This window comes from Camelus dromedarius, chromosome 4, assembly GCF_036321535.1.
Source record: "Camelus dromedarius isolate mCamDro1 chromosome 4, mCamDro1.pat, whole genome shotgun sequence".
Classification (NCBI taxonomy): Eukaryota; Metazoa; Chordata; class Mammalia; order Artiodactyla; family Camelidae; genus Camelus; species Camelus dromedarius.
Window position 1 is genome coordinate 18,437,618 of NC_087439.1, and position 27,944 is coordinate 18,465,561.

General features: G+C 36.6%; 2 protein-coding genes across 2 annotated transcripts in view; one reads left to right on the forward strand and one right to left on the reverse strand.

Annotated features, from left to right (window-relative positions):
• Positions 1-22,798, forward strand: part of UBXN4 (UBX domain protein 4) — a 31,008-nt gene extending 8,210 nt beyond the window's left edge. Inside the window, exons 3-13 of the mRNA XM_064484729.1 lie at positions 4,102-4,130; positions 4,649-4,767; positions 5,438-5,615; positions 8,889-8,982; positions 10,942-10,996; positions 11,696-11,860; positions 12,583-12,710; positions 16,591-16,693; positions 18,559-18,690; positions 20,206-20,405; positions 22,141-22,798. Of these exons, the coding sequence (XP_064340799.1) occupies positions 4,102-4,130; positions 4,649-4,767; positions 5,438-5,615; positions 8,889-8,982; positions 10,942-10,996; positions 11,696-11,860; positions 12,583-12,710; positions 16,591-16,693; positions 18,559-18,690; positions 20,206-20,405; positions 22,141-22,279 (1,342 nt within the window). The 3' untranslated portion in view covers positions 22,280-22,798. The remainder of the gene's footprint in view (positions 1-4,101; positions 4,131-4,648; positions 4,768-5,437; positions 5,616-8,888; positions 8,983-10,941; positions 10,997-11,695; positions 11,861-12,582; positions 12,711-16,590; positions 16,694-18,558; positions 18,691-20,205; positions 20,406-22,140) is intronic.
• Positions 22,799-23,736: 938 nt separating this feature from the next.
• LCT (lactase) overlaps positions 23,737-27,944 on the reverse strand; it is a 55,566-nt gene continuing 51,358 nt past the window's right edge. The window contains exons 17-18 of the mRNA XM_031451338.2: positions 27,702-27,929; positions 23,737-27,052 (exon numbers count right to left, since the gene is read on the reverse strand). Coding sequence (XP_031307198.1) covers positions 26,832-27,052; positions 27,702-27,929 — 449 coding nt within the window. The 3' untranslated portion in view covers positions 23,737-26,831. The remainder of the gene's footprint in view (positions 27,053-27,701; positions 27,930-27,944) is intronic.

Consider the following 27,944-nt stretch of genomic DNA (forward strand, 5'->3'; position numbering starts at 1 on the left):
TAGTGATAGCCATTCTGACTGGTGTAAGGTGATACCTCATTGTAGTATTGATTTGCATTTCTCTGATAATTAGTGATATTTAGCATTTTTTCATGTGCCTGTTAGCCATCTGTATGTCTTTGAGGAAATATCTTTTTTAGTCTTCTCCCCCCACCCCCCTTAATGGAGGCACTTGAGATTGAACCCAAGACCTCGTGAGTACAAAGCATATGCTCTACCATTTGAGCTATATTCCCATGCCCTCCCCCCATTTTTTCATTGGATTGTTTGAGGGTTTTTTGTTATTGAGTTGTGTGAACTGTTTGTATATTTTGGAAATTAATCCCTTGTTGGTCATACCATTTGCAAATATTTCTCCCAGTTTGTAGGTTATCTTTTCGTTTTGCTTATGGTTTCCTTTGCTGTGCAAAAGCTTGTAAGTTTGATTAACTCCCATTTGTTTATTTTTGCTTTCATTTTTTTGCCTTGGTAGACTACCTAGGAGAACATTGCTAAGATTTATGTTAGAGAATGTTTTTGCCTGTGTTCTCTTCAAAGGGTTTTATGGTGTCATGTCTTATGTTTAAGTCTTTAAGTCATTTTGAGTTTATTTCTGTGTATGGTGTGAGGGAGTGTTGTAACTTCATTGATTTACATATAGCTGTCCAGCTTTCCCAACACCACTTGCTGAAGAGACTCTCTTCTCTATTGTATGTTCTTGCCTTCTTTATTGAAGATTAATTGACCTTAAGTGTGTGAGTTTATTTCTGGGTTCTCTGTTCTATTCCATTGATCCACATGTCTGTTTTTGAGCCAGTTCCACAGTATTTTGATTATTGTAGCTTTGTAGTATTGTCTGAAGTCTGGGAGGGTTATACCTTCATCTTTATTCGTTTTCCTCAGCATTGCTTTGGCATTTCTTGGTCTTTTGTGATTACATATAAATTTTAGGATTATTTATTCTAGTTCTGTGAAAAATGTCCTGGTTTTATTTGATAGGGATTGCATTAAATCTGTAGATTGATTTAGGTAGTATGGTCATTTTAACAACGTTAATTCTTTCAAACCAAAAGTATGGGGTATCTTTCCATTTCTTTGTATCATCTTCAATTTCCTTTATCAATATTTTATAGTTCTCAGCATTTAAGTCTTTCACCTCCTTGGTCAAATTTATTCCTAAGTATTTTATTTTTTTGGATGTGATTTTAAAAGGTTGGGTTTTTTTATTTTTGTTTTTGTTTTTGTTTTTGTTTTACTTTTTTGATATTTCATTGTTAGTGTAAAGAAATGTGACAGACTTCTGTATGCTAATCTTATATTCTGCTACCTTGCTGAATTTATCAGTTCTAGTAATTTTTGTGTGAAGTCTTTAGGATTTTCTATCTATAGTATCATGTCATCTGCATATAATGACAGTTTTACCTCTTCCCTTCCAATTTGGATACCTTTTATTTCTTTTTCTTGTCTAATTGCTATGGCTCAGACTTCCTATACCATGTTGAATAGAAGTGGTGATAGTGAGTATCCTTGTCCTGTTTCATATTTTAGTGGAAGGCTTTCAGCTTTTCACCATTGAGTATTATGTTAACTGTGGGTTTGTCATAAATAGCTTTTATTATGTTGAGATAAGTTCCCTGTATACCCACTATCATAAGAGCTTTTATCTTGAATGGATGTTGAATTTTATCAAATGCTTTCTGCATTTATTGACATGATCATGTGGTTTTCATGGTCAGTCTTGTTTCATGTATTCCACCACCCATTTCCACTCATCCCATATAATTCTGAAACACATCTCAGTCATCATATCACTTCATCTATAAATATTTTAGTATATCTTTGAAAGATAAGGATTCTTAATTTTTTAACATAACAGTAATACTTCAAAAACAAATCAACAATTTCTTAATATCAAATATCCACCCAATGTTCAGATTTTCAATTGTTCCATCATAGTTTTATTATTAATCTAATTTATTACAGTTTGTTTGGTTCAGGATCCATCAAGTTCCACACAGAAGGTAGGATTCTTGGTAACTTTTTGCTTTATATTTTTCTATTATATTTTCAGATGTTTTTATGATAATCATGCTTTATATTCAGAAAAAAATGAAACAAATTTCTAATTCTTGAAAGCATTAATTTCATTCTTGGAATTACATGGTAATGTGCTGATTTCTATCACGTCTGTAGTCTGTAGGTTTCCCCTCTGTATCTCTCATTTTCTTTGCAGTTTATTTTTTGAGAAACCAGGTCATTTGTTACGTAGTTTCGTACAGTGTGGATTTTGTTTACTGTAGCCCTGTTTGTGTCATTTCATTAATTTCTCCATCCTCTGTTTTCTGTTAATTGACAGTTGGATTCAGCTTAGGGCTTTTTCCTTTCAAAACTCCTTCGTAGATGGTGGTATGTCCTTCCATTCTTCCATTAGCAGGTGCATAATGCTCTGTTGTCTCTCTATGATGTTAGCAGCAGCCATCAATGATAAATACCTGGAAACATGAATTCATTAGCAATTTTAAAGTGGTAGCTCTCTCCTTTTGATATTAATAATATCAAAATGAATAATGTTTGAAAATTACTGTCAAGGTTTAAATATTCAAAAATTTATCTATCAGTTTGTAAACTTTTATTTAAAATTTTTCTGTCAACAAAAACATCATGAATAATAGTACAATCTGCCTCACAACAGTTACTGAACTATATATTTATTGAGCTGTAATCATTTTTTAAATACAAGTCTGTCACTTTAATGTATATTGTATCATTTATGTTATCCATCATCTTCCAGAAGCACCTTTTAGAGTCAGTAATGGCAGGAGGAATGTAGGGTTTATTGGGAATGTGGAAGAAATGAGAATTCAGAGCTATTGAGATTATATACAGACTGATTTATCTAGCTTTGGATGGGGGTGTCTTTTTTTTAATTTAAAAATTACTTTTTTTTTTTTTTTTTTTTAGAGGGGAGGTAATTAAATTTATTTACTTAACAGAGGTACTGGGGATTAAACCCAGTACATGCTTAGCATGTACTGTGCCATTGAGCTATACCCTCCCCTCTATCTAGCATTTTAAAAAACATATTTCTATTAGTGGATGCAGGGATACCTGCGTATAAGGATGGTTAATGTTTGTTTCATTATGGACTGCCTACTAATAGAATCTAATGTGTCTTTTAAATTATAAGAAGTAAATTTTATTTATTATATAATAATAATGAAACTACCTAATGTTCTAGGAACATGTTAGTTTATATTTATTTATGGAGATCGCCTGCATTGAAAATAGATTGGTAGGAAATGCATCAAAAGTTTACAGTGGCTATTTCTGAGAAGGTAGGATTCTTGGTAATTTTTTTCTTTGTACTTATTATATTTTCAGATGTTTTTATGATAATCATGCTTTATAGTCAGGAAAAAAGGAAACAGATTTCTAGTTTTTGGAAGCATTAATTTGATTCTTGAAACTACTCATCTACGTTGATCAGTATCTCTTATTCATATTATAGTGTAAAGTCTCTCTCCCATCCCTGTCCCTAACCACACAGTGCTCTTCTCCAGAGGCAACCAAATCAAGAAAATATATTTATATTTGTTTTCCTCCCCCTTTTTGCAAAAATCTTAGCAGTTTGACACACTTTTTTTTTAATACCCTTTTCCTTTTTTGATTGCATAATTAATCAGTTTTTATTGGTGGATATTTAGATTGTTTTGAATCGTTTGTTATTACAAAGTATTATATTATCACTTGCACAGGTGAGTCACAGGTATTAATATCTTACTGGTACAAGTTAAGGATACTATAGATGCTGTATTCAGATATACTTGCTGCTGAGGAAGCAACGTAGCAGATACTAACTTGATTTTTAGGCACCAGATCCAGCCACCAGTTTGTGGCTTGCGAGAGCAAGTGGCTTTTTAATCTGTCTTTAGTCTGAAAATTATAAAACAAACCAAAAAAGCCTGTGAAACAGATTACATTTTTTTCCTTTCATTTAACGGCTATGAAAGTAGTTTCAGAAAAATACTTATAATTGATACAGTAAATTTTTATAAAAAGAACTCAGTATTTGGGAAACACTTGCATTCGTTTAGTGGTTTTCTGTTTTATTTTGTCTTACAGTGAAGCCTGCCTACAGTTTTCACAAATCTGTATCCTTTTCATGAAGAATTGGTTTTATATATATTTTGCTTGAGGATATACCTTTCTTTTGTTTAATTCTGACAGTTAGAAATTATTCATTTTTATTTAGTAACTCCTGCATTCTTGTTTATAGAAACTATATTATTAAGTGTCCTTTGCGGTAGTACATTGTAGCAAATGGGATCATAGGGAGTATTTTTATTGTGACTAGCTGGAAAGCAGTTTGGAGCAGTTTGGTTGGAACGTTAGAAGTAGCTGTCAAGAGGTAAGATAGATGTGAATGTTACGATGGATGAGAGTGTAGTGGGTGTTTTCTGCTTATGTATGCAATACAAATAAATCATAATTCACATATTACTTGCTCTATAGGCATAATTATGTGGTAGTTGAAATTATTTTGTGAACATGTTAGCTGATAATGTTGTGAAATTCACAAAGATGATTTATTTTGCTTTGTTTTCAATAGTATTCTATAAAATTATTCCCATGTTTCTCATGAATTGTTAGACTTAATTAAACTGTGCAGATCCTGTAGTGTGTGTTCCATCCAGTTTCTTTATTGGAGACAGTGGAATTCCCTTGGAAGTAATAGCAGGAAGTGTTTCGGCAGATGAACTTGTTACCAGAATCCACAAGGTTCGGCAGGTGAGAAGGAACAGAATTTTTCTTTTTATAAACATTGGAAAATGATACATCAGGAACTTGATGTTGGAATGTTTTTGGAGCCACTCTGAATGTTCAGGAATTAGCTATACTATTGAATTTAAAAGGTAGTAAATACTGTCTTTCTGGACTGGTTTTGAAAATAGCATTATGAAGTTAGAGGTACTTGTACCTAACACGTAAGTGACTTCTTACTCTCTCTTCCCTTTTCCTCCCTCACCCAACCACATAATGCACATCACTGTTACTTTGTTACAAGAGAGTTGCTATCACATTAAGGTCCCTAACAGTATATTGCTTGATGTGTTTTAAGGACTTTAAAAGTTTTTCACTTTAAGGACCTTAAAGTTTTTCACTTGGATCCACTTTGGGCAAATGGCTAATATACCTTGTAACTTTTTCTTAAATTCTAATTTCAAGGAAAATCAACAATGTGCTCTAAAAATCTTTATGCTCTTGTCACCTTGCAGTTGAATTTCATAATGTGATTTTGTCATATTTAGGCTTATACATTTTAGATTGATGTACTTGGAAAGTTTAGTACTCCTCCCTTCTGTGGAGCACAAATTGACTTACTCATATTTTGGTCTCATTTGCCATGGTAAATTTAGATTCTTATCTGTAACTAAATTCCAGTGTTTTTTATCCCTAGATGCACTCATTAAAAGGTGAAACACCAGTGGCAAATGGCAGCCAGTCAGAAAGTTCAGTCTCTACTCCATCCACCTCGTTTGAACATAACAACACTTCTGAAAACTGTCAGTCCCAAAATGGAGAGCTTTGTGAGACACCACCCACTTCTCTTGATACAAAGTCAGATTCTGCAACAGGTAAGTTGTATGTACCCTTTTAGGTACAGTAAACACTCCTCCACTTCATTTTAAAGACCATGGATTAATACCCTTAAAAATAATGTGTTTTCCCCCTTCACATTCATTTAACTTAAACTGTAAGGCCTGTTTTAAATATATATGTTTGTCATTTAGTGGCAGAAAAGGATAAAATCATTGACTGTGTCCTTCAGACCCAAATAGGCAATGATCTAGAACAGCTGATAGTAGTAAGTTTTGCTGCTGTGCTGTGCTTCAGGAACTATCATTATGGCACTCATCAGTTTTATAAATCTCTTCTCAGCCAGAGGAGTTTGAAAGGGCCAAATGAACTAATGTATTTGGAATTGTTTTTATAACTTAAAAAATACTGTACACATTTAAGAGAATTGTATTTGCATTTTTAAAATTAGAAATAAAAGATAATTGTAAAATAGAGCTTGTAGCAATAGGAGGTGTGACTGCAGAGGGGTTGATAGAAAAGGCAGAAGAGAAATTTTATATTGTATATTAGGGATCATGTGCAGTCCCTGGTCATGCAGAGCTGTTTTTTGAATAATAGCTTTGTATTACGCAGTGTAGGTTTCGATGAGTCTCAAGAAGTTAGATTATTAGTATGCTCCAGCATCCTGGGTAGATAATCATCAAGCCTCTATTTGAAAACATTTATTGACAAGAAGCTCATTACCTTGCTAGGAATCCTATTCTTTTGTCTAAGCCCTAGTTTTTAGAAAAGTTCTTCCTTGTATTGAACTGAAATTTGACGTTCTATACTTTCCTATTAACTTTAGTGGCTTAGTGCTACTTACAGAGTTACACGTAACACTCTGGATTCTGTTATATTCCCACAAAGAGTATTGATGTTTTTGTTTTAGTAGGCAATTAACTTGGTTAAACTCAAACAGACTGTCTTATCTGAGGTGAGTAGCATTTCTATTCTGAGTTCTTCGTAGCTTTTTTTAGCTTCATTATGGAAAATTTCAAACATACACAGAGGTATAGAAGATAGTATAATAAGTCCCATGAACCCGTTGCCTATCTTCTGTTTTTTTTAATTCATTCTTTTTTGTTTTTTTTTTTTAATTTTGTAAAATTTGGAGAGGGGGAGTTCATTAGGACTATTTATTTATTATTAGGTTTGTTTTTTTGTTTTCTGTTTGTAATGGAGGTACTGGGGATTGAACCCAGGACCTCATGCATGCTGGGCATGTGCCCATTTGAGCTATACCCTCCTCCTCCTCCCAACTATTTTTAACTCATGGCCGGTATTGTTTCATCTACGCCCCCTTTTCCTCATCTCCTTGCCACTTACAATTTAGAACAAACTTAGACATTGTATCATTAACATCTTTTAAAATGTTGGAATCTAAAAAATACAGTTTAAAAAAACCCCACAATACCATTATCCTTTATGAAACCTAGAAAGTTAATAGTAATCCCTTTTTATCATTAATTATCTGGGCAATATTTACATTACACTAAATTTTTCAGTTTGTTTTAGTTGTAGTCAAATACATTGTTACTTGTTGATGAGTCTTTTATTTTCATAGATTCTCAATTGTCACCAGTGGTTTTTTTCTGTAGTTTCCCACAGTCTTGATTTGGTGCATCCTCATGGTAACTTGTAAATATTCCTCTAAATTGGTAGTAAAACTACAGGCTTGTTTTACTTGTTTTATTCTGGTTCATTCTTATTCTTTCTTGGAAAGATCATTGTATAGGTGATGCTGTTAATTTTCATCAGGAGATACGTTATGCCTGATAATTCAGTTATCTTTTTAAACCTAAAGACAGAACTTCCCCTAGTCAATCGTCATTATGTTTGGATTTTTATCAGTAGTTTTAGCTTATTGCCATCCATTTTTCTTTGTTTAGGATCCATCTAACTGAATTGTCATACACAGCACTTTTTTTCACTGGTTCACAAGTTACCTTCAAAAGTTTTATTATATTTTTTGCTGATATCAAGATATAAATATCTTTGGCATTCATTTTATTTACTAAAGAAAAGTGATTAATTTCCCACTGAACACACACTGGCTGCCAGAGAGTATCCTCTGGATAAGAGGTTATGCCACCTCTTATCTAAGGGTTGCATTTAGTGGTGTGCTGGCAAATATTTAACAAAAGGGTTTTTGGGTTTTTTTTTTTTTTTTTTTTGAGTGGGGGGAAGCCCTTATTTATAGTGTTTGCTGCAAATAAATATTTGTGTAAATATTCCTGCTATGGCTGATTTCAAGCTACCTAGATGGTGCACTGAATGCAGAGGTAGGAAGAGATGTGTACCACTGGCCCTGCTTAATAATTCTAATATTTCTACTACTTCTGTAGTAACTGCAGCAGTTCCTGTGTGCTAGTCTTTGTAGAAGTCTTAGCTTTGTACTCTGTTTAACTCATATTTCTCATAACAACTCTGTGAGGTCTCTGTCCCTGTTTTACAGATGAGGTGCAGTAAGTTAAGTAACTTATTGAACTGGCAGAGCAAGACTTAACCCAGGCTCTGTTGCTCTGTAATCCTTGCTCTTTCAAAGATCAAAAATGTAAAGAAGAGTTAAGTTGATGGTGAGTTAAGGAAGGAAATGGCAGAGGTTCTAAAAGGAAGTACCAGACCGTAGCCTCCCTCTCCAGCAGGCTGGGATGAGGTTCTGTCCTTCAAGAAATTCTTAAAAGAATACTGGTGTAGGTATAAGAAGCCTCTCTCAGAAATCGCTGTGAGCTGCAGAAGCAGATCCCTCAGGCCGTGGTTAAGTCTGGGATCATACCTGGGGTCAGACTTGGCCTCTAGAGCCTCACTGTTGAGTACTGTAACCACTGCCATATGTGGCCTTTTAAATTAAAATTAAATACAATTAAAAGTTTAGTTTCTCACCTGCACTAGCCTTATTGCAAGTGCTCAGTAGCCACATGTAACTAGTGGCTGTCCTGTTGGATGCTGGACCATGCTGCTGCAGAGTGGAGCTCACCCTGGCCAGACATGCTTACTCTGCTTCTGTTGTATCGCCTCCTGCCAGGTGGATATTTTTTCTTGTTTCACCTCAGTGGCTTTCACCTGGGTGACTGCTTTACTTCCCACTTATGTATTCTTATGTCTAGATCCAAACTTAAGAATTAGTAATAGCTCATTTCTTATCTCCTTTTCCATTCTTAGGGAAAATATATAATGCTTAAGAAACAAGATTACTAACAAACATTGTAACCCCAAAGATTTATACCTTTTAAAAAATTGGCACTAAATGTAATATTCTTTTTATTTCTTTTTATTTAATAATTAAGGAGGAGAAAGTTCAGGCCATACCACTCTGTCTCAGGCACCTAGTGGATGTTCAAATCAGAGACCTATAGAGGACCTCACCGTCAGAGTTGAAAGGTTTGCTCTTATTTTTACAAATAGTATTTTGTTAGAAAGACAGTAGTTTTCAGTTATTTCACTAATTTGAATAAGAGCTAAAATTACACCAATGAAATTTTTTATTACCTGACCAACTTATTTGTATCCATAAAAGTTATATTCTAGAAATAAAAATTTCTTCTGTATCTATGAAGTCGTCGCCAGCTCTAGGTCCAATAATTTTAATATCATTGATATTTTGGTACATATATTTTCCATCTGTCATTTCTGCTTTTATCTCTGTATGCCATAGGATAAGTCCCAGATGGGCAAAAACTTGAGCTAATTTTATGACTGTGCTGAGCCTAGGTTCCGCATAAGTGGGTGTCTATTAAATTTTGTGTGTTGTTAGTTGGTCTTATAATCAAATTTCTTCCTTTTTGTGGTTTCTAGTTTTTATTTTTAATGATAGTTACCAAATCATAGTCTTATACTATGATTCTTAAAAGATGCATGACTTAATGGTAAATGGATAAGCAGAAATATTTTAAAATCTTAAAAATCACTCAGTGTTACGTGGAAGTTAAGAAAAATTACTTAGACTTGACATCTTCTTGTCTGCATAGATGTTATGGGGAAACAAGGTTCAAAGTGATTGCTAATGTTGGGTATTTGGCTTGGCTCATGGTTCGGTAAAAATGAGCTTCATTTCAGCAAATCTGGATTCTGATTGTTCTTTATAGGAATTGGGCCAGGGCTGGAGTCTGGCAGTACAAAAGCAGGGTAGGTCTCTCACAGCCAGAAGTGGTGTATGGCTGGAAGAATAGCACTAGGGGCTCATCCTCTTTTGTTTCTTTCGGTTTTGCCAACACCAAACCCACCACCGTGCCCCTTACTTGTACCACCCTGGGATCCTGGCGGGGGAGTGAAAGTGAACGATCAGGAAAGGATTTCAAGACTTGCGGGGAGTGAGAAGAAACACGGCAGGTTTCTTGGTGTAACCAAAGTGGTCATACCAAGTTATAACTCCCCTCAGCACTAAGATGTTTCATGCCTTTTTTTTTTCTCTGGTGTGTTAACAATTAATATTTCTTATGCTTTATATTCATTGGTCTACAAATTGCTCCAAATTTGCCTGATGGAATCCCCTTCATGCTGGGTCTTACTATGTCCTATTGACATCCTTTTTGTGAAAAAGAAATTTATAGACATTTTGCTGAATTTTTCGTCTGGTGGTGTTCTAGTGCACTATTCATTTTTCTCACCTAAACTGCATCATCTCTTTGGGTTCTAAACCATCATTCTCTGAGCACTCTCTTGATTTCTGGCACAAGTTATTCAGCTGAATTTTAACAAATGCATATACTTGTGTGACCCATATCCCTCTCAGAGAAAGTGCATAAGTTTTTCAAAATTAAGATGTAATTCACATACCATAAAATTCAAAGTGTTTACAATTCAGTGGGTTTTAATGTGTTCCCAACATTGTGCAGCCGTTACCACTGTTTGCTTTCAGAATCATTAGTTTTTAATTGATGAACTTCTCACAGTTTGGAATCAATTTTGGTATTATTAATTTTTATAAATGTTAGCCTTCAGCTTTTTGCTTTTATTTTTAACAATTTTGTGCCATATTCTTGTTTACCTCTATGTAAGAGATAAAGCATTTGTAAGTCATTTATTGATATATATGTATTTGAAAATGTAGATGGGTGTTTTAAAATCAGTATCTGATGAGTCAGGAGAGGAAAGGGAACTAGTGGTAAGTAGGAGGTGAAGCACTTAGAGCTGGAGCCCGGCTGCTGAGGGCGCCCACCGACTCCTCGTGGGTTCCCCTAGGGGCCAGCGACCGGGTAGGGAAGGTGATGCTTTTCCTTCAGGAGCTTTTGTTTGTTTCAACATTTCCCCAGTTGTTTTAGCTGAAGAAATCTGTGAAATGTACTTTGCATTAATGTGATATATATCAGTTAATGTATTTTTTAAACTTTTAAAATGCAGACTAACCAAAAAACTTGAAGAAAGGAGAGAAGAGAAAAGGAAAGAGGAAGAGCAGGTAAAGTTCGTGTGCCTGGCTTCGTCCTCCTCCTCCCTTAAATAAGGGAGCGTTTGATTCCCTGTTCAGTTTGGCAGACGTGGGATGGCTTCCTGGTTATACAGTTCAGTGTTACAGTGCAGTGAGGGGAATTACCTGTCTTCTGTAAGTAAGATCACAGTGTATACTTTTTTTGTGTTCTTTTTGTAAGTTGCTAGGAATAAATTAAAAGGCAGTAAGCCTTTTACACTGAGTAAAAGGACTTGAACTAAAATTGATTTGATGCAGATCAAAGTTTTAGTTCCTTATTATGAAAAAGAAATTTGTAGACACGTTGCTGGATTTTTCCTCTGGTGTTGCTGCATGTAGGAAGGGTATCCTGTCCTCAAGCCCGAATAAATGACTGCCTTGTTGTCCTTGGAGGGCACCATATTCCTCTTAGAAACCAAAGACTTGTCTGAATTTTTTTTTTTTTCAAATTACATTGACATTGACTACATCATAATCTTAACAGAACCACTGGCAAAGACATAAATTGATAGACATTTGACCATTAACCCATGCTGTTACCACATTCTACTAGACCCCTACATTTTGTGAAGTTGTTTCATTCCTTTAGCTGTACGCTACAACCATCTTTCCATGCATACGGGATAATGTTAAGAGTGGATTATTAAATTTTGGTTTTGTCTCATAAAACTTACTTTCTCTTTCATTCAGAGAGAGATTAAGAAGGAAATTGAGAGAAGGAAAACTGGAAAAGAAATGTTGGATTATAAAAGAAAGCAAGAAGAGGAACTAACAAAAAGAATGTTAGAGGAAAGAAACAGAGAAAAGGCAGAAGACAGGGCAGCTCGAGAGCGTATAAAACAGCAGATTGCGCTGGTGAGTATTAAGCGTATTGTCAGTGCTTGACTCTGGAAGATTTGTGAAACTGTTTTTCCATGCACAATGGTTTTCGCTTACTACCAGACAGTGCACAAGAAAATAGTAGATTTTAGTGACTCAGGGAGTACTAATTCCCAGTTTCCTTTTACTAGAAATTGTGTGTTGAATTAAAATACAGTTAAAGTTGAGATGAATTTTTTTGAAGTCATTTTTCTCAGTGTTATGTTAGGAATTAAATCAGTTGTCAAAAGGTAGTTTTCAAAGATTCCCTAGAAAAGAAGCTAAGAATTTGCTACTTAGCAATTTCCTCTAGGCATAAGCATTCTTTCTGGAGACATTCAAAAGATTTAGTCATATTAAATAGAAGCTTAGGCTGGTTTGCAGCAATTGCTTTTAGAATTAAGCACTTATAGTACATATGGAAGCCATCCCTACCTTAATATTGTTTGTTTATTTAATAAATATTGATTTCTACTATATGTCAGACCTTGTTCCAGGCTTTAGAGACACAGTGGTGACCAAAATCAAGTCCTCGTTTATTTAATAACAACTCTGATCCTTGACGGTTGATAAAACTAAAAAATATCAGATTCAGAGTGATGAAGTTCATGTGTGGCCTTAAGGAATTTCATGCATATTTGTGTTCCTTATGTTTGGAAATGTGTAACTAGATCTTTCTGGCAGTGAAGGATATTTAGTGTCTAACAACTGTTTTAAAGGACCGTGCAGAGAGAGCTGCTCGTTTTGCAAAGACAAAGGAAGAGGTAGAAGCTGCTAAAGCTGCTGCCTTGCTGACCAAACAGGCAGAAATGGAAATCAAGAGAGACTCTTCCACGAGAGAAAGAAGGTACTTTATTTCCTGCTAAAAGTCTGTGTGTCTGAGGCAGCTGAGGAGGATAGCAGTTGTGGGCTGCTTTTTAACACTGATGTGTTCTGTAGCTCAATAAATGGTCCAAGAAGAACATATGGATTAGTTTGGCAGCTGCCAGTGGTTTTTTCATTGAATGTGAATGTACAACATAACAGTACTAAATAAATGATGTTGAAAAGAAAGCTGAAGAAATCTCTTTTCAAAAGACAAAAAGCACACACATCAGAATGACTGTAGTGAGTATCTCATTATAGTGAGTGTCATTGTGTACTGGGATTCTTTAGTTATCAGAATCTCAGGTCAAGCAGGATTAAGCAAAAGAGGGAAACCATTGGCTCTGCAGCTGGGAGCTACATGATAGACTTGGTCAGGCATCACTTGGTCCAGGGATCTAAAAGATAGCATTAGGACCTTTTCTCTCTCTTTAATCTCTTGGTTTCTGTTTTAGCTTCATTCCCAGAGAAACTCTTTTGATGGTGTTAGGAGAGCCTAGGGCCTCCTGGCAGCTTTCGGGATCTTGAGCTGTTGATCCTAGAGAGGAAAGACTAATCCTTTCTCCTCAAAGCCCATTGTCATTCTCGGGGAGAATTCTGATTGGCCCTGCTTGGGCTATGTGGCCATCTCAATACCAATTACTGTGTCCGCCTGTGTAGGCCGTCTGGTTGGGGTAGTAGCCCTGCCCACCCCTGTGGTGAGGAGCCAGGGAATACTACTGATAATCATACCAGGATGAACGACACGTTGGAGGGATAAGGCAGTCAAATAAAAGTATGTTGCGAAGACAAACATTCAGATTTCCAGTACATACTGCTAGTTGGATTATGGTTAATATTTATTTATTTTTCTGTACTTTTCTGTATTTTCCATATTGGAAAATTAACAAACATAACTTTTTAATCAGAAAAATTACTTTTTAAAAACTATTTTCCAAAAGTAATAGACTGCTTAAGAATATATTTAATAGATGTATAAGACTTGTATACTGAAAACTAGAAACTATTGTTGAATTAAAGAAGACCTAACTAAATACATGGAAAGATACTCTGTTTTCATAGATCAGAGGACTTAATACTGTTAAGATGGAATCCCCAAACTGATTTAAAGATTCAACACAATTCCTATCAAAATCCCAGCTGTTTTTTTTTTTTTTTTTAACCAAAATTTTTGCAGGAATCTGATCCTAAAACTTATATAGAGATGCCAGGGACCCAGAATAGTCAGAACAGTCTGGAGAGAAAACAGAGTTGGAGGGCTCACACTTTCCGATTTTAAACGTTAACCGCGCAGCTGCAGTAACCAAGCCAGCATGGTCTGGGCATAGGATGGACGTGTGGATTGGTGTACATACAGGCATACCTCATTTATTGCACTATGCTTTATTGCAATGTTTTTACAAATTGAAATTTTGCATCATCAAATAAGGGTTAGCATTTTTAACAAAAAAATATTTTTAGATTTAAGTTACATACATTTTTTTAGATACGTGCTTTTGCACACTTAGTGCAAGCTATAGTGTAGTATAAACATAACTTTTATCTGCATTAGGAAACCAAGAGATTCATGTGACTTGTGTTACTGCAATAATAACTTCTTAAAAAAATTTTTTTGGGGGGGAGGCAATTAGGTTTATTTTTATTTATATTTTCTTTTTTTAATGGAGGTACTGGAGATTGAACCCAGGACCTTGTGCATGCTAAGCATGCTGTCTACCACTGAGCTATATCCTCCCCTTGCAATAAGTACTTTATTGTGGTGATGTGGAACCAAACCCACGGTATCTCCAAGGTATGCCTGTAATAGGAATCGAGTCTCTAGAAATAACCCTATGTGTTTATGATCAATTGATTTTTGAAAACAGTACCAAGACCATTCAGTGGGGAGAGAATGGTCTTAGACAAGTGGATATCCACATACGAAAGGATAAATTTGGACCATTACCCTACCTCATACTACATAAAAAATTAGCCCAGAATGGATCATTTACCTAAGTGTGAAAGTTAGAAGTATTATCTCTTGGGGGAAAAATGAGGAAATCTTGTGATCTTGGAATAGGCAGTGGATTCTTAGACATGACACCAAAAGCATAAGTAACAAAAGACAGCAACAGATAAGTTGGACTTTATCAAAAGTAAAAACTTTTGTGCTTCAAAGGACATCATTAATAAAGTAAAAAGAAAACCCACAAAATTGGAGAAAATATTTGCAAACCGTATATCTGATAAGGGACTTGTATCTGGAATGTAAAAAGAAGTCTTAGAACTCAGCAACAAAAAGCAACCCAATTTAAATATGGGGAAAGGATTTAAATAGACATTTCCCCAGAGAAGTTCCACAAATGGTCAATAAGCACTTGAAAAGATGCTCAGCATCACTAGTCATTAGAAAAATCAAATCAAATCAAATCAAAACCACAATGAGATACTATTTCATACCCTCTAGAATGCCTAAATTTAAATTGACAGCAAGTCTTGGCAAGGATATAGAGAATTTGGAACTTTTCTACATTGCTGATGGGATTGTAAAATGGTACAGCCACTTTGGAAAAACAGCTTGGCAGTTGCTCAAAATCCTAAGCATGGAGTTACCATAGAATCTGTGCAGTTTTACTCTTAAGTATAGATCCAAGAGAGTTGAAAACTTATGTCCACACAAAAACCTATACATAAACATTCATAGCAGTATTTTTCATAATAGCCAAAATATGCTAGTAACCAAAATTTCCATCAGCTGAAGAATGAATAAACATCATGTAGTATATTCTGTACGATGGAATATTATCCAGCAATTAAAAAAGAATGCAGTACTGACATGCTACAGCATGGATGAACCTGGAAAACAGCGCCGCATGAAAGAAGCCAGTTACCAAAAAGTCACACATCATATGATTCTGTTATGTGAAGTGCCTGAAACAGACAAATCCACAGAGATGGGAAGTAGATGAGTGGTTGCTAAGGGCAGGGAGAGGGAGGAATGGGGAATAACTGCTAAGGGCTTTGGAGTTTCTTTCTGGGGTGATGAGAATGTTCTGGAATTAGATAATGGTGATGGTTACACAGCTCTGACTATATTAAAAACCACTGAGCTGTTCATTTTAAAAGAGTGAGTTTTATGTGGATTACAACTCAATAAAGCTGTTAAAAATAATAAATGAGAAGATTTGACTGTAAAAAAACCTTTTTTCCTAATTGAAGAAATATTTGACATACATTAGTGTGTAAGTTTAAGGAATATACCATGATGGTTTGATTTACATATATTTTGAAATAATTACCACAACAAGTTCAGGTAATATCCATCTTCTCGTATAAAGTTGGCCCTTGAACAGTGCAGGGATTAGGGTTGGGGTGTCTCCCACACTCCGCCGCCATGCAGTCAGAAATCCATGTATAACTTTACAGTCTGCCTTCTGATCCGTGGTTCCCCATTCATGGATTTGATCAGCCGTGGATAGTGCGGTTCTGTATAAGTACTTATTGCAGAAGATCCACCTATAAGTAGGCCTGCGCAGTTCAGACCTCTGTTGTTCAAGGGCCAACTGGAGATATAATAAAAAAAAAAAAAATTTCTTTCCTTGAGACGAGAACTTTTAGGATTTACTCTCAACAGCTTTCCTGTATACCATCCAGCAGTGTCAGCTGGAGTCATCATGTCGTACCTTACATCCCTGATAATAATTTACCTTATAACTGGAAGTTTGTACCTTTTGACCACCTTCCTCCAATTCCCCTCCCCTCCAAAAAAAACCTATATTCATTACACATTTCCACTTCGATTTTGTTTAAGTTTTAATGATATTGTTGGAGAGTATGTGGAGGTAAAGATGTTAACTTTAATTTTCTTTTCATTTTTTTCATAGCACTGTTGCAAGAATTCAGTTTCGTCTTCCTGATGGTTCTTCCTTTACAAATCAGTTCCCTTCTGATGCTCCTTTAGAAGAAGCAAGGCAGTTTGCTGCACAGGTAAATTTATGTCTTGAGTTGTGGTAAAGGTTGATGAATGAGGTACTAGAACATGGGAGGGGAAGACTTCCAAGCAGAATATGAAGAGTATGAATAAGTCATGCCCTCCCCCCAGGAGGGAGGCACAGGGTGCTCCTGGAATGTTGTGGAGCTTTCGCCATGTATGAGTGCCTTATGGGAACAGTGTGTCTGCTTGTTCTTTAAGGCGGGATTTGCTGGTATTGCACAGTAGACTCTGGAAACTTCCCACTGCTTAGTACATTCACCTGGAAGAATGAAAAGCAAGTGATTTTCCAAAGGTCTAACCTAAGGGAGTTGTCTTTTGTGAAATTTTCTTGGTCCTCTCTCTCCGTGTTTTCTACAAATTGCTTAGAATGCTATGGGACTAGCCATTTTCCCACCATCTGCCAGTTGGTCAAACCTAAAGATCAAAAATCTTTTTTTTTTCTTGTATATATATATATATATTTTTTTTTAATTGCAGTATGGTCAGTTTACAATGTTGTGTCAGTTTCTGGTGCACAGCATAATGCTTCAGTCAGATGTGAACATACATATATTCATTTTCATATTCTTTTTCACCATAAGTTACTACAAGATAATGAACATAGTTCCCTGTGCTATACAGTATGAACTTGTTGTTTGTCTATTTTATATGTAGTAGGAGATCAATAATCTTTATTTGGCAACAATATCTCCAGGAATTTACTTCCAGAAAGTGGCCTTTTTAAAAATCTGAATGGGGGTGAAATTTGACATCTAAAGTAGTAAGATACGAATAATTTCCAATTAATTTTTATTCTCTGATTGATTTCTTGTTCAAAATGAATTCCAGGCATCAGATGTCCTTTTATGAAAACTTATTTTGAGAACCCTTTTCACCAAGCTTTATAGTATAGCCAACTCCAGATAGTCTCTTTCATTCTTCTTTTGCCTTGGAGCCCCACTTGGGGCCTCCCCAAATGGGCTGTCCTGGCCTGAGTCTTACTGCTTCTGCTGGCAGGTGAGTGAAGAGGGAGTCACATGAGCGAAAAAAGAGAGATCTCTGACTGCAGCAGTCCTACAGGAACTTCACCTCAGTACAGTGACCTAATTTTATGACCTTTTGTTAGAGAACAGTGAGGTGTATATATGACCTACAGTAAAAATTAACAAAAAGCAGAAGTCAGACTGTTCCTTTGGAATCTTCTAGGAAAGATGAATAGTTGTCTAAGGTCTTGCAAGTATAGGTGACTTAACATTGCAAAGGTGCTTGTGATGCTTGCGCCCTGTAAATTCCTGGGTTGGAGATTATAAGTATTGTAAGGGTTGATTACTCTTTGAGACGAGGAGGCAAAAACTCCTGTGACATTATTTGTCCATTTGAGGGAAATTCTGGTCTATATCAGATTTTTTTTTTTAATGAAAGTGCTGGGGATTGAACCCAGTACCTCATGCCTGCTAAGCACACACTTTACTGCTGAGCTACCCCCATCCCCCTCTATTTCAGACTTTAAATAGGAAATACCTACAACCCAAATGTGTATTTGTGAGATATTAATGTAAGTTTGCCAAAGATAGTGACAGCTCTAATTGCAAACTGCAGTTGTACTTAAGATACATGATTGTTCATTTTTATTGTGTATTTATATGGTTTTAGGAAATATATTCTTGCTATGTTGAGTTATAAAAGCTTTTAAATACTATTTGGATTTGATAGCTTTCAGCCACTTTTTGAAGCACAAAGTTTTTATAAACTTTTTTTGAGTTTACATTTAAGTGAACTTTTCAAATTAAATAAGTCATTTTGGATGCATATGAGTATGTAATATCTTACTTTAAAAAGACTTCACTGTAAGGTTTTAATACCTTTTGTTATGTTACAGACTGTTGGCAACACTTACGGTAATTTTTCATTAGCAACAATGTTTCCCAGGAGGGAATTTACCAAAGAAGACTATAAAAAGAAATTACTGGATTTGGAACTTGCCCCAAGTGCTTCAGTGGTACTATTGCCAGTATGTATATACATATGTATTTTTTCTTTTCTTATAGTCCTGTTTGTTCTGCTCTTGATCTTTTCTTATAATTAGAGGAAGGGAAGGTGAAAAGTATATTGTGAGTAATTAAAAATCCAAATTATCCAAAAATGTTAGGTCAGTTTATTGTTCCATTATCCAGGGCTTTATATTTGTATTGCTAGTGAGGCACTAAATAAATTTTCGGCTTTTTTACTCACCTGTGTTCATGTACAAAAAATGACCGGTAGAAGAAGGAAATAAGAATTGTATCTGTTCACCTGCTTGGTGTCTTTTATTTATGTATGACCATTGCTGACTAAGTTTTTAAAAAAGAATCTATTTTAATTTTAAAACCTATTAATCCCATTTGATAGTAACAACATTTTAAATCTCTGATGAAGAAAAGAGGCTCAGAAAACTGAAATAACTTTGCCAGATGCCTCCTTGATTCCGGAGCTGGGATGAGAGCGTGGGTCTTCCATGTCTTGGTTGCTATACGGCAGTGACCCCTTATCCACAGTTTCTCTCCGTGCTTTCAGTTTCCCATGGGCAACTGCGGTCCAAAAATACTAAATGGAAAATTCAAGAGATAAACAATACATAAGTTTTAAATGGCAGGCCGTTGAGAGTAGCGTGAGGAAAGCATTTGTGGTCCCACCCAGGACACGCATCCTCCATTTATCCAGTGTATCCACACTGTTAACGCTACCTGCCCGTTTGTCACTTTCGAGCCCTCTTGGTTATCTGATCAGCTGCTGAAATACTGCAGTGCTGGTGTTCAGGCAACTTGTATTTTACTTAATAATGGCCCCAAAGCTCAAGAGTGGTGATGCTGACAGTTTGGATAGTCCCTTACTGTGCCTGATTTATAAATTAAATTTGATCACTGGTACGTATGTGTAGGAAAAACATAGCAAATATAGGGTTTCAACATCCGCTGGGGTTCTTGGAACATATGCACTGTGGACGAGGCGGGACGACTGTAGTTTACCCTGCTCTGAACTACAGCCGCACACCTAAGACAGTTAGTGCTCCAGTACTCAGGATTGTATTCAATGAGGTTTTTATAAATCATAAAGACTTTTAAAATCAAAGCTGTTAATTTCTTTTTTTTTTTCTTTTTTTTAAATTTTTTTGGCGGGGCAAGGTAATTAGGTTTATTTATTTATTTAATGGGGGCACTGGGGATTGGACCCAGGACCTCGTGCATGCTGGGCACACAAAAGTTGTTAATTTCATTACAAAAGTTTAGTTGTCTTCAAAATACTTGGTTCATTTCACCGAGAACTACTTTCTAGTTTCTATGTTGTGATTACTCCTTTAAAGAAAAAGAGCTCCAGGAGTTCCCAGAAGTTTATATACACTTGAAAAACAGCCAAAGATGGTAGTTTCACCTTCTTGCAGTAAACTGAAATCCAGGACTTTTCCAGAGAGCGAGCTTATCTAGAACCTTGAGTGTGACATGATTGGGCTGGTGCAGTCTTTCCTCTAGGTTTCGTTCTTAATTTTTAGGCAGGAAGACCAGCTGCATCCATGGTACATTCTTCCAGTGGAGACTTTTGGACGTTTCTGGGGACAGTACTTTACCCATTCCTTGCCATCTGGAGACTGATTAGCAACTTCTTATTTAGTAATCCTCCTCCTGCACAGACTTCGGTGAGAGCATCGTCAGAACCCTCAAACCTTGCATCGTCTAACAACTCAGAAAAAAGGTATTTGTTTGTGTTTTCCCCATTTACAAAATACGTTAGTAATGCCCAATGCCTTATTCAAAATGAAGAATTTTGTTACAGACACTTGGCCTTTTTTCTGTGTAAGGGGAAAACCCCAGCATGTTCTGAAGCTTTGTTAGATCACCTCCTGGGAAGCTCACTACCTGAGTTTTCTCAGCCGTCTTTCTGAAACCTATTCCATGAGAAGCACCTTCACTTTTACTGATTTTATTATTTCATTTACTGAATTGTCTTTATCCTATAACAAAGGGCAGATATTTTTTCAGATTTAAATAGTAGTATCTTTCTTGCTATTTATGTTTTGTCCGACAAGATACTTCATTCCGTTAATTTCTCACAGTCATGTGGCATAATTACTTTAGAGGGATCATTGTGCTCCAGATGATTTAACCACCATCCCTGGGTCATTCAGAGGAGGACCAGACTGAGGAAACTGGACATTCACTTGAGAATGGTACCTCCTCCAGAAAATTATTTTGAACTAGTCCCTTAACCAAGAGGTCTTATGTTTATTGCAGATTGCCAAGGTTAGAGTGGTAACACCAGTGATCTTAGCTCATATCTCTGTTAAAATTCTACATACTTGAAAAAGGTTAACATGAAGCATTTTCTTAGAAGTTGAGATTATACCCCCTTTTAATAATTAATAGCACAATTTATCACAGTTTGTATCTTCTACTGTTAAACACTTTATCAGTCTGTAAATAGGCATTGGAGCAAATCCTCACACCAATCCTGTGTGATAAGTAGTGAAAACCCTTGCCTCTGTCTGAAGCAGATCCCTAATCTCGTATCCTTTTGAGTCTCTAGCTGAAAATTTGTGTGAATATTGTGATTGGGCTAATGTAGCCTATATCTTGATCTCTTTCTATTGGGCAAGAAGGCCAGTTATATCCTTAGTACATGACTCAGGTGGGGACACAGAGAAATTCTTCTCTAGTTTTAGAACAGCATTCAAACTGCATCTTGTTAAGTCTGAATTTTAGAGCTCTTATTGAGCAATGAGTGGAAGCATTTCATCCTGAATTACTGTCATATAGAAGAGCTTGCTGTGTGGGTCCTAAAAATTTACTTCAAATAAGGGAAGATTCTTGGGTTGGAGCAAAGGATGGGAAGAGTTACATCTGAGAGGGTGAAGCTTTGTGTTCCATTGTTGGTTTTTGTTTTTCTCTCTCCCTCCTCCTCTAGTGTTGGAGAATGTATTAGCTCAAATTTCACCTGTTTCTTTCCCATTTTCAGATGAGGAAGGCCTGTTTGTTAATTATCCATGTATAAAGAAAATCATTCTTAAAGATTATAAAAGGACTGAAGATAGCTAACTGACCATTTCTGTAAATTAGGCTCTGAAGGGAGCTTCGGATAGCCTCTGGGGTGCTGTGTAAGTTATAGCTACATGTCTTAGTATATATATCAGCTTGCATAAATACTAAAGGAAAGATTGAGTTGGCAAATGGTCTCACTCTTCTAAAGCTGAGGAAGTCATCAACAAATACATGGACATGGAAAACATGGTATGACTGGTTTGGCTTAGAGAACAGATGAAGTTAAACTACCAAAAACATATGAAGTCTCGTACTGCATTAGTAGATACAATTATCTCCCACAGACTTTCCTTAGTCACCTGTGCTAATGGCAGCTTAAAGGAAACGGCTTTGTGTTACTGCTGTTTTCGTTTTATACCGTCTTCTCTTTTCTCCACCTTTTGTTGTATCAGAGAACCAGTCAGAAAAAGAGTGCTGGAGAAACGAGGGGAAGACTTTAAAAAGGAGGGGAAGATATACAGATTGAGGACTCAAGACGATGGTGAAGATGAAAATAACACTTGGAATGGAAATTCTACTCAACAGATGTAGTGTGACAAGTACAATATGTGCAATAATCATTGTTTCTCTTATGATTTAATTCAACTAAAATTCTGGAGAAGTGGGGCTGCTTTATGTTTTCCACCTCATCTACAAAGTGTCTCTTTATTCCTGCTTAGTGGGTTACAATTGTTTAACTCAGACGAGTCAAGAGATAAAATAACTGGCTGTTAGGTCCTTGCATATGGTAACCAACTGCTAGAAGCCTAAAAAAAATCAAAAGGCCAGCAGCAGCCGCCCTTTATCAGCTTTCTTTCTCAGTATTCATATGCCCGTTAGCCCTGTGCTCTCAGATGATACGCTGTGTTCAGGGCTGTTTTGCTCCAGACCTCGGAAGCCCACACACAGTAACTGGTATGTCACTGAGTACTTTGACTCAGAGTCAGAGCATTTTAACCAGCCAATCAAATGATAATTTAGGTTTAATTTTTCTCTTTTCACTCATCAGCTGCAAGCAAAATCTTGTAGTTTTTAATCTTAAACACTGAATAAAAAAATCTTTTCCAAAAATCTGAATGATCTTACTTTTACTTTTTGTTGTCCCAGCATCTTTTTGTTGCAGGGCTCTACTGAGGTCATGTATCTCTGATTCCCCGCAAGCCCCCAGCACCGCCCTGGGGCTAATATCAGGAGAGGAAGTGACCACCTTACCTTGTGTTTGTATCACTGCAGGAGGAAATTTTCTGACACACACTGAGGCTATTTTAATCTCTCCTGTCAGAGAAGCACCACTTTGTTTGCAATAATGTTCTCATCAGATGCAAAACCCCCATTGGTCTACAACTAGTTCTCTCACACCTGTACCCTGCAGTTTTATTCTTGATAATGATAATCACACTTCGAAGAACTAAAGTGCCTGTAGTGTAGGACAAGGAGGAGGCAATTAAAATGACTGCCTTCTGTTCACTTGGTCATTCTTAAGAATCTTAAAGAGACTCTTAATCTGACTTCCATGCTGTTTTACATGTTTATGGTAGTTGGAGACACTAAACTAAGAATGTTTGAACAAGAGAATAAACTTGACTGTCCCTCTTCTTTCTAACTTCCTATGTTTAGGCTGGAAGATACTACTCAAGGGGACATCTAGGAAGACTCTTGACTTTATTTTGTAATGGGAGGAAGACACTTCCCCAGAGCAAACTTTTTCACCTGTGAAGTAACAGTGACTTTAAAAAATGGTAAGAGTGTTGGCAAAGAAACAGCGAGACCGAGTATGGAGTGAAAACTGGGATAACCTTTCTGAAAAACATTATCAGAAACCTTAAACATTTCATGCTCTTTGGTCCGTTAAGTTTGTCTAAAGAATGATCATAAATACAGACTAAATTTAGGTATAAACCTGTTAAATTTTATTTACTTAACTAGAAACCAACTAAATGCCTTCTGCAGAATTAACTTTTGCTGAGGAGAAATGACACACTACTACTTCAACAATTCAATTTAACACATTTATTGAGTACTTAAGTGGGGAAAAGAGCAGGATACAGAGCTGTAGGTACAGTATGATCTCAACTTTATAAACACATTTTTTAGAGATAGTACCATGTATCGGCATAATGTAAAGAAAAAGGAAAATGCACTAAAGATTAACAGTAATGAGTGATTATGTGTAATTTTAGTTCTTTTTTGCATCCTTATGTGTCTTCTCAATTTTTTGTAACCATACAATTTCCATAATTTAAAAAGTGAGTTTGAAAAAGAAACATCTCCAGCAAGCATCCCATGTAAGTAAAGGCTTCTCATCTTTAAAAATACGGTAGGTAGTATGTGATTTCAAAAGTTTGTCTTGAAGAAAAAATCAAATACAGATCTTAGAGACACTACATGAGAGAATGATTCACAATCTTTGAGTAGGAGGATCCTTCCTCAATTTTATATTAAAAAAAAAATGGTAAATTCAAAACCGTATAGAAGTCTATAAAGTGGTTCCCTCTTTGCATCCTACCCCCAGTTCTAGTCTCCTCTATTGAGTTTCTTTTGTAATCTTCAGAAAAATTTTATGCATATATAGGCAAATACGTCTTTATTTTTTAAAGGGGATCATATTATCTGTATATTACTCTGCATCTTGCTTTTTTATGTACACAGGTCTTTCCCCATCAACACACCTCATTTTTACTAGTACCTGCATAGCATTTTGCTTGATAAATGTTCCCTAATTTACTGATTTTCTGGTGGTGTCCATTGGTTATTACAATTTTTTGGCTCGTTTCTGCTTTTCTATTATAAACATTGCTATAGTGAACATCTTTGGGAAGGTATCTCAGCTGTGAAAATATACCTGTAAGTCACTGAGTCAAAGGATGCTCGCAGTTTGGATTATAAAAGATGCTGCCAAATTGCCTTCTCAAAAGGCTCTGTGGAGTTACAGCCCCACTCACAGTGTAGGAGAATGCCGATTTCCCCACACCCTTGCCATATTATACTTTCTCATCTTTGTCAATGTGCTAAGTGAAAAACTATGCATTTTATGTGCATTGTGTTGGTTATGAAGGAAGTTGAGCCTCTTTTAATATGATTGGTCATTTCGATTCATTCTCTGAGAACTGCTGATTTTCTTTTCCAGTTTTCATTTCGTGTTTTTCATCTTCTTCTTATTGATTTATAAGAATTTCATTAGATTTATAAGAATTGTACACTAATTAGCCTTTGTCTAATATATGCTGTAAATATTTTCTCCCTTCCTTTTGATGAGTATGTTGATGGTAATTTCTTGCCACAATTTTTATGTGGTCATATTTATCAGTGTATTTCTTTATGGCCTCTGGGTCTTAAATCTTGCTTATAAAATACCTTTCCCACTTTAAAAAGTAATTTTAAAGAAATTCACCCATGTATTCTATATTCTAGCATTTTCATGGCTTTTTGGTTTTTTTTTCATGTACATCTTGTATCCCAGTAAGGGTTGTGGCTCCTTTCCCCTGCCTGAGGCTAACATCTCCATTTATGGAGTGGTCCACCATCCCGCTCCCCTGACTGACCCCCTCCTTTGGCATGCCGTTGCTGTCGCGCACTCCGTATGTCTCCACATGTAGCTGGTTTGTGTCTACACTCTTTTCCTTGTTGATCTTTTTGATTCTTTCTCTGCTACGAAACTACTTATTATAGGTAGCTTTGCCTTACTATTCTTTTCCCCCCACATTTATCCTGGCTCAAGTTTATTTCATGTAAACTTTATATTATTTTTTTTCCATGTCTCTCCCCAAGAAAAGTTATATTGAATTTTGAGATTGAGGTATAATTGACAACTTATAATACTGAGTGAATCTTTTTGCCCAAGAAATGTCTAATACAATTTTAGAATCACTCTCACCTCATCTGATAAACTTTTCCTATCAATCAGTGGGAGAAAAATGCTTGTGCACGACAGGTTTCTGAATGTCAGGTTGGGGGCCGTCACAGTGGAACATTTTAATTAGAATTTGCTGTAGATACAATTCAGGTAGGAATGCTTATGAGAAATGAAATTTCAAGCATAATCACCCTTTTAAAACCAGTTGAAAACTACTTTTAAAAAATTTTTTTTTCCAGTTATCTAGAAAGAATATATAGACCAAATAAGTTTTTAAGCCATGGTGGTCTCATTAGCACATTTGAGGGGAACTGATAAAGACCACATCTTTTTCTATGCTCCCACGACTACTCTGTGTATGTTTTGTGAACAAACACACAAAAGGAGCAGGTGGCTTTCTCTGCCCTGTCTCTAGAGTGTGCTTGCCACAGGCAGTGAGACATGGTCTCTTGGCCTCAAGAAGCCAATAGAGAAATAGGCAGTTCCAGTATAATGTGGTCAAGCTAGAACAGGGGATTTTACAAGCAAAGTAGAGGAAGGAGGGACTCTGCGGAATTCAGGGCAGCCATCCAGAGGGAAAAGTACATTGTTTAAGCTGAGACTAAAAAGCATTTTTCAGAAGAAAGGAGACCCTAGGCAGAAGGAATAGTATTTGTAAAGACATAAAGGACTCTAGGTCTGGGTCTGATGGAAAAGCTTAGAAACCCTAAATGGGTTGTGTGGCTTCATAACTTTCTCAAGGAGAAGCACCCATAGGAGATAGGATACAGTTAACAGTTCATTTTTTAGTTTCTGAGAAACACAAGGTAAGAGGCTGGGAAGGAGCTTGAAGAGAGAGGGCAGGAGGTGACACTGCAGTTGATTTTTTATGAAAAAGATTGCTATGGTTTTTACTCACGTTTTCACTTTTTAAATCTCTGAAAATTAAAACAGCCCAGTTAAGTTGAATTAAGTGGCTCACGGAACCAGTAGACAGACGAGTTCAGTATCTACATGTTTCCACAAGAGCCACTTGCAGGGTCATCTAATGTCCACACGAATTCCTGATATTGGGGCAAGATGGTGATGTTTCTACCTTAATGAGGGACTTGAAATCCTTCAAGATCAGATTAGTCTCTAACAGAGCAGAGGCTTTTACAAAGAAGTCCTTTATGGGCAGCGTATAAGATCGTACAGAATCCTGGGGGTGGCAAAGGCTTGCAAAGAAACTAGGCCTGTTTTGCAGAACTGGAGGAGGTGGTAATTTGTGGGTCAGAATGAAGAAACAGGGCTCAATTCCTGTTCACCTGATGGTGTTTTCTTTTGCTTGGAGCGCTTACAGTACTTATAGGACAGAAATGCCACAACACAGACTCCAAGAAGCATAAGAGCAAAGAGTACGTACAGCGCTGTCCGGGCCTCTGTCGTACCCAGCGTCAGCCCCAGGAACTGAACGCCCTCCTTTTCCACGGGGCTGACAGTGGGCTCAGCACCTAGGAGAGGACAACAAAGGGTGGTGTGTGCACCAGTACAGACGTAGTTCTTGGATCTGTGTTAACTGATCAAGCTCCAGCCAGATCTGTCAGTGCAAAAGCTACACAGGTACCCAGGGTGAGCGCATTGCTAAGGTCATGTGCATCCTTTTCAGTTTTAGGAGCCTCTGAATGAAGTCACGCAGTTTTAGTTTTTAAACATCTCTACAGATGGTTACAGTAGAATCTAAAGTGGATAATTGCCTCTTAATTTATATAGTAATTAACACTTTTTTAGTCATTCGGCAAATATTGGGCACCTTACAGTGTGCCAGGCATTGCATTCTTAAAGTCATTGTATTTGATCCTTGCAGTAGCCCAGGAATTGCCTAGTTTCTTGCCAAAGGTTTCACAGCAAGTTAGCAGTCAGGCTGGGACAAGCACCTAGACCTGCTATTCCCAGACCAGGGCCTAGTTTGTATATGTAACTTTAACCCTGAATTCCTTTGTTCCAGCCTAAGAATGTCTGGAGCGTTCAGAGAAAATAAATAGTGGTTGAATGAATGAAGGGGATGGAGAAGCAGAGAGGAGGCTAGTAAACTAGAAGAAGATAGGCTGAAAAAGGCCTCCTCACCCTCTGGGTTTTGTCCCTCTCAGAGCTACATCTTACCTTCTTGCTGGAGACAAGGGTGTGGCCCGGCAGCAGGGTCAGGGAAGCCGTTGCACCGGACTACGGAGGCGTAGAACTTGGCTGATGCTTTGGGGATCCTTGGCAGAGAAGGGTTGGTGTAGTTCACAAAATGCACACCGAACTTCTCTGCGAAGCCTGTAGCCCACTCAAAGTTGTCCATCAGAGTCCAAACTGTGTATCCTCGAAGGTCCACCTTATCCTGCACAGCTGCCCAAACCAGAG